This window comes from Rhagoletis pomonella, unplaced genomic scaffold, assembly GCF_013731165.1.
Source record: "Rhagoletis pomonella isolate Grant_MI unplaced genomic scaffold, Rhpom_1.0 Rhpom_scaffold_00002, whole genome shotgun sequence".
Taxonomy (NCBI): Eukaryota; Metazoa; Arthropoda; class Insecta; order Diptera; family Tephritidae; genus Rhagoletis; species Rhagoletis pomonella.
The window spans coordinates 32,827,990-32,835,217 of NW_023458556.1; the positions used below are offsets into that span (position 1 = coordinate 32,827,990).

A 7,228-nucleotide genomic window follows, 5' to 3' on the forward strand; every position below is an offset into this window, starting at 1 on the left:
TTATTTTTATTCACGGGTAACACAAGCGTTAAGGCGGATTCATCGTTATAGTTTTGAACTTTTTCTCCCAGAGAGAGAAACATAACAACAACCACATGGAAGAAAAGTTGTGAACTAAAATGATGAATCCGCCCTTATGGTGTAATCAGAAAAATCATGATTTACAGATCGACAGCACATGTGCACTTTCCGTGGACTTTCAATACGCAAGATTAACTATACTAATTGGAACGAAGAGATGGCATGACAACAATTTAAAAACATTTCTAACCAATACACATAATTTTTTTTTTTTGTTAATGCATTCATAAAACCCCGCTACTAAAAGTGCCGCTATGTAATCTTCATCAGCGCCTAAGCCTTTAAATACACTGTATCACAAATTTTAGTTTGGTTTTTGTTCTCCAGACGCCACTATCCAATTTTTATGTAGAATTGCTCGGTGATTCCGAAAATCGAGTTAATTTTTTTTCTATGGATACGTTTTCGAGATATTTTCAATTTACCGTTATTCAGCTTAAAGCAAAAATTTGTTCCTTTTAATCACATATATCTTACGAACCATTTAACAATCTAATAAAACAGCTAATAAAATTCTCCATAAGCCATATATACATCACTTTCCGATAGGACTTATACTTTCTCCATCATTCCAGTGGGTTTTATTTTTTCATAAAAAAAAAATATTAAATCAAACTTTAACAGAACAAAAATTAAAAAAATAACAGGTTCTGTACTAAATTTTTGCATTTGTGTTAAAGCCTGTTCTGTTACAACAAAAGAAAAAACAAGTTACTGATGATGAAAATCGATGGCTAAATAAGAAATGAGTGGTCAAATAGAAATACGCAAAGATTTTTTGTATGACTAGTAGTTTTTAGCAAAAAAAAAACCGACTTCAACTCCCATATAAAAAAAATATATATATATATATCTCATGATCCGCTGATCGGATCTTAACCAGATTAGTATGGGACCACCTCTGAGACACTGCCTTTCCAATGCAAAAAGAATTATCGAAATCGGTTGACGTGGTCCAAAGTTATGCGGTAACATACATAAAAAACAAAAAACAAAAAAAAAAAAAAAAAAAAATATTCCGACGAACTGATAACCTCCTCCTTCTCCTTTTTTGCAAGTCGGTTAAAAAATGAGCAGGGAAGAAAGTTACTCATACGCCACGTACACCTGCCTGTGTAATACGCTTTTATGCTCATATTTCATTTGCTGTATTTTATATTTTTATATTAAGATTGTTAAATTGGTTCGTAAGATATACGTGATTAAAAGGAACCAACTTTAAGCTGAATAACGGCAAATTGAAAATATCTCGAAAAAAAATTAACTCGATTTTCGGAATCACCGAACAATTCTACATAGGAATTGGACAGTGGCATCCATAGAACATTTTTGCTGTAAACCAGTGATATTTATTCGTCAATAAACAGAAAACGAAAATAATATGCTTGCGAGATTATTGAATGTCTGGTAAAAATGGTACAGTGCGCTTCGTCTGATAAAAGCTATTTTTTACATAATTATTTAGGCTGATCACACTAGAACGATTTCCGTATATACTATACATACATACATATGTACATATAGTTAGTACATATGTACATGTATCTATTGTGTCTTCAATAGACACGAGATCTGAGCAGGTTCTATGCAATCAAAGAAGCTTTTAAAAATTTTTGTACAACTGACTTGGAGGAATTTCGAAGCACTCAGAACGAATTTATGATGTGTTTGGATTTGACTTTAATGATAGCTTGAATGCATAGTGTAAATGAATAAATTGTCTATAAGAGGTACTCTCCCCCTAATGATAGATTGAATTTGCATAGACGAAGTGGAGTTGGAACTACAGAGACAAGTCAGGCTGAGCAAGGAAAGAAGGCGGAAGACAGTAGTCAACCGGCTCAACCTAGGACTCGACCGGGAGAGCAAAGAAAATACTATATACGATATCAATTATGTGTGATCACATACTATCAGACTACAGAGCATTTTTTCGAATTTTTTTTACTTGCTGAATTTGCTTTAGTTATGTTTTAGTTATGTCACCCCTAACGACGTGTCAAAGTGCTTTGACTTCGTGCTTTTATTGAAGACATCTCTCTCCTTAACTTATTTCCTGGCTCTACGAAACCGTAGTTACTCGCATGTTTTATGGAGTTCGAAAGATGGAGCGGGTATAGAAGACCGCCAATATTGATATAAGTGGTACACTTAGGACCACTCCGAATGGGGTACTTAAGAGTCTGCGTACGCCGTAGATAAGGCTGCGTTCAGAACTAGGAACACTGGGTGCTTAACTGACTCAAGGTTTGGCACTCTAGTATTTTTGGACACTGTCTTTCGCGTGGTACTAAATATCACACCGAACTCTCGCTATCTCCGCTGCTTAAAGCCAGATAAGTTAAAGTCAACACATTTCTTTCTTTTAAGCACCAATCCTACTCATCTATGAGATATACTTTTCTCCGATGACATTAAAAATATCCGTTCACAAGGACCTCAACAGAAGGTATTTCAAGGAAGTGGAGCAGGCGATGTTGTTTCTACTTCTGGCTTCCTCGTTTTCGTCCCGGAACGTTTAATGTTCTAGATGTATCTTAGCCTAGTCGGTCGGCCATTCATTGGAAATGTAGAGGAAATTTTTTAAAAACTCAAGACAGACTCCACATTTCAGCTTGCACTAAAAAGTCGGATTTATGTAAGTCCGACCAAAAAATTGTTTGGACCAATTAAATAAAGCTGAATACCAGTGTTAACTGTGAATTTCGTAGATCACCAGTGAATTGAATGGGCCCGAGTAGCTATTTGTGAATATGGGGGAAAAAGAAACGAAATTGAAGAATTTTTAATCTAATGATTACGAGCGATAAAAAAGGGTTATGGTTTATGTTTGGAGAAGCATCAAGAAGGTATTCGTAGATTTTTCGCAAATCGGACTACGATGGATCCAGTAAAAGCCCCAATTATCGAAAGCTGCTACAAACTGGTATTGATGTGTAGTTGATACAGGCTGATTCGTCATCTCGAGAGCTTGGCTTAGAAGTTTTGTTATATATTAGCGGCCTTACCTGATTTTCGGACAAACTAAACCGGTATAGTCCGGGCCACACTGGTCTGGTCCACGCCCGATGGGTAGAAGCCAGTAAGTCTGGGCTGAACACGGAAACAACTTGAACGCAACAATACTGTGGACTGCAGAGACGGAGTTGGACTGAAGTGTAAATATTCATACTAGAATCTACTAGTTAACCCTAGGCTTAACCAGACCAGTTTGGCCCAGGCTATTCCGATTTATCCTATCGCATGCAGGTAGAACTAGCTTAGCCTATACAATCGGATATGGCCGGTAACATATACACTGCATAGTGCGGTAAAAAATTGTTTTAAAAACTGGAAACTTGCAACATTTTCCGTTCTCCATGTAGATTTCTCTGCGGGTAATCATGGCCGCTCACATATGTACATAGATACCTCACAATTTGTAAGTGCGGACAAATGTATTCAAATGTTTGCAAAATGCTTTCTAAATAAGCATCAAAAAAAAAAAACCATGCGCTTATCAGCAGCACGCTGCTTATCGCTGCCGTAACAAGTATTTGCTCAGTAACACAATCCCAATGTCCATTGCTGATTCGCCTACGACGACAGTCGCCTTCACTATCTACTTTAAAAAGCTTGAACCGAGCATCGCTCAATCTCAGTTCAGCTGTGCAGTCTAGAGTGGTCGAACAGCCTAGCTTTTTGACTTAAAAAACGTTTATTTTTGACAACATAAATTAAAAAAAAAAACTTCCTTTAAAAAGGACTCATTAAACAACGTGAAAATAAAAACAAAAAACCAAAAAAAAAACAAAACCAACAGTGGCAAAAAAACGCCCCAAACATGTGCTCAAAAAGTCAGGATCTAAGCAAGCGCACATTCTTCATACTTAGTGGAGTATCCAATGCCTTGGGCAGGTCATTGGCCATCGAAATGTGCCGCCACTACAGCGCCGATTCCCTTGCCATACTCATCGACCCCTCCGAGGAAAATTTGCAGGAAGTAAAGAAAGAAATTGAATACCTAGAACGTGGTATTAATGTCGTTTGCTGGCCGATCAAAGTATGGCAAGAGGCCAACGGTACTTACTTCCGTCAGCTACTCGCCGCAATTTTTGAGAAATACACTGCTACCAAATGCGAATTCGAACTCGCCTTCATACTTCACAACGAGGGGAAGATGGCAACAAATAATTTGATGGAACCACAGTTGACTGAGGATTGGTTGTCCTTTGTGCAGGAGAACCTCTACGCGCCCGTTGCACTCAATCGAGCCTTCCTAAGCGCACCGCAACTAACCAAAATCACAAAACTTGTCGCCAACGTCACATCCAGCTTGATGATCCGTCCATTCGTTTATAATTCATTGTTGTGCTCTTGCATGAAAGCACGTGATATGTACTTCCGTTCGATGGCCAATGAGGAAATACGCAATGACGTTAATGTAATCAGCTATTCGCCGGGCATTTTGGAAACACACAAGCCCCAATTGGACGCGAACAACAATGAGGTCGATTTGTCGGATTTGGATGTGAACGAAAAATGGCTGCAGTTGCCACGTGTCAATGCTAGGGAATCTTCGCTTAAATTGATTAACATTCTGCAAGAAATGTCCTTTATTTCGGGACATGACGTCGACTACTATGACACCTTCAATTTATGAGGAGCACTAATGAAATATTATCACACATGCGCTAATCATGCTATAATACTGCCGTGTGGTAATATTTCATTAGAAATTTTTGCTTATTTGGTGTTGCTGCTGATTATTGGTGATATTTTGAGAGAGAATTATGAAAAAATTAAAAATAAAATATTACAAGAAATTCTTTCGGCGAACATCGAAGATGGCGAGAACGAAGAAGAAAAAGAAATTTTTGTTGTTTTATTAAGAGTTTATTGTGGAGGAAAATAAAATGGATAGTTTTTAGGGGGAAAACAAGTACATAGGTTTGATAAGATTTGCACAGTCAAAAATAAATTTCAAACGACATTAGTAAAATATACTAACTGTACTTCGGTAAGGAAAAAATTTTACGCTAAATATGACCTCATGCCTATGATAAAACTAGCGCCTATGACTAAAGTTGAATTGACCTTGCATGTCTAGCGACTATAAACCTGATAACGGATTTTCATTCTTAAAAAAACAGGACAAGTATGGTAATATCTTTGTTACGACATTTGGAAAATACACTTTTATTAAAAAAAAAAACATCAACATGTGCAAGATGTGGTCCGAAGGCCTTCCTCGGTTCACCTCTCTCAAATAGTTTTTCCGTTTGCGAAATTCATATAAGCAAGTACATACCTATCTTTTCACAAATTCTTTGACTGATTCCTTGGCTATCCATTTCCTTCCCTTCCTAAAGCAAGCAGTAAGGATTGCTAAAGTAAGTACAAAAGATTAGACATGGATTCGACAAGAATTAGAGACATGAGCCACTTAAGAATGAGTAACAGCTTTTATTTATTGATTTTTGAATTGTGTTGTTATTGCACAGGACCATCGATGTGTATCTAAACTATATGGTGCTCCGATTCTACCGCAAAACCAGTGAAAACGGGGATTGGCCTAATTGAAAATTTTCAAATCTTAAGAGATAACAAACTTATAAATATTTTCGAACTTTGGGTGGTAGTAATTTGACATCAAAAACGACCTCGTTAAATGATGACGTCGATATACAAAGTCACGCGTACAGGCAAAAGGCGGGGCAGAAGCACAAAATGTGTTCCGCAGTCTCATCCTCCTCAAGGCAGGAAGGTCAAATGGTGTTGTCATGTATGCCTATCACAGACAGATGTTTATGCCACGAGTTCCCCCACAAGTTGGTCTGCAATCACATCTGCTCAGTGAGAGCAAATACCTAGCAAGACCCTCTGAAATTGAGGGCAACACGAGTTTTGCCCACCTGCAATCCCTCGAAGCATCCGAGTCATTGCTGAGCGAAATATTCACCCAGTATCTGACAGTGGCTTCGATATTCGATTGATATAAATGGTTGGGGACCGAGAATTCGCGTTCGCCACATCGTATTTTCATAAAAGCTCAGATCCCCATTCTCTTATTTTCAATAACATCAATGGCATCATCAACGTCATATGGATAGATGAAGCCGGTCTGTCGCTACTTTAATGTACGGTTATCGGCTGATTACTTATGAAACCGGCCGTCAGGAATTAGGACACAAAAAATTGAAGCATCGATTTTAAAGGCACACCGCGTCTGCCGTAAAATTAACGGAAATAACAAACATTGACTGAACCTTAAACAATAGGTTAGACAGAGGCCAAAGAACATCGAGCCGCCTCAATTAAAAACCATTTCGAAGTCATCGACAATAATATTTTACCGCTTTACTAGTGCTGAAAAGCAATGCGTATATATGTATGTACATTAGGGTGGCTCAAAAATGCATGTGAGAAAATTAAAGTCGGCATTTCAATTTTCTTACCCCTAGGATTGTTCTATACCAAAAAAGTATACCCGTTTTTTTAGTCAAAAAATAATTATAGGTAGCTAAAAATTTCTTATGTATGCATTTTACCCGTATATACGGGCTAAACTATTTTTCGTAGAAATGGTATAGCATACTTGAAAATCAATATTTGTCAAGCGGCAACTGTGTTTCTCTTCAGGAGACTTCAAAAAGAATAATACCCAATTTTTTATTAAAAAAAATTTATATTCATTATAAAATGGCTAAACAAATAATTGGGTGTTATTCCTTCAAGTCTCTGAAGAGGAACGGAGTTTGCCGATTGGAAAAAATAAATTTTCAAAGGTTTTTTTTAGCGACCTCTAAATTTGCTTTTATTTCAAAAAAAAACAAGGATAGATTTTTTCGATGTAGAATAATCTTATGGGGTGAGAGCATTAAAATTCTGACTTTACTTTCTTTGGACCACCCTAATGTACACACATCTTTGTCGAAATATCTTTCTTCATTCTCAAACAAGGCATTTTAGCACCAATTACCTTTAACAACACTGAAGAAATTTTTCTGGGGAAATGCCCACATCCGTCACTTGATATTTGTTTTTCAAAACAAGCTCTAACCGAATAAATCTTACACAAACCAATAATATCACTGGTCTACAAGGGTTTTGCGAATAAGACGGGACCTGGTGTTTCCGAACGGATTTTTCGTGCTGAACACGAATC

At 37.2% G+C, this 7,228-nt stretch overlaps 2 protein-coding genes across 2 annotated transcripts in view; both read left to right on the plus strand.

Annotated features, from left to right (window-relative positions):
* Positions 1-7,228, plus strand: part of LOC118752998 (splicing factor ESS-2 homolog) — an 18,457-nt gene that overhangs the window by 3,139 nt on the left and 8,090 nt on the right. Inside the window, exon 5 of the mRNA XM_036487848.1 lies at positions 3,955-4,619. Within this exon, the coding sequence (XP_036343741.1) occupies positions 3,955-4,619 (665 nt within the window). The remainder of the gene's footprint in view (positions 1-3,954; positions 4,620-7,228) is intronic.
* On the plus strand, positions 3,703-4,934 carry LOC118733461 (sepiapterin reductase-like). The gene has a single exon (XM_036462848.1). It carries the CDS (start codon positions 3,905-3,907, stop codon positions 4,721-4,723), a length of 819 nt encoding a protein of 272 aa, XP_036318741.1. The 5' UTR covers positions 3,703-3,904; the 3' UTR covers positions 4,724-4,934.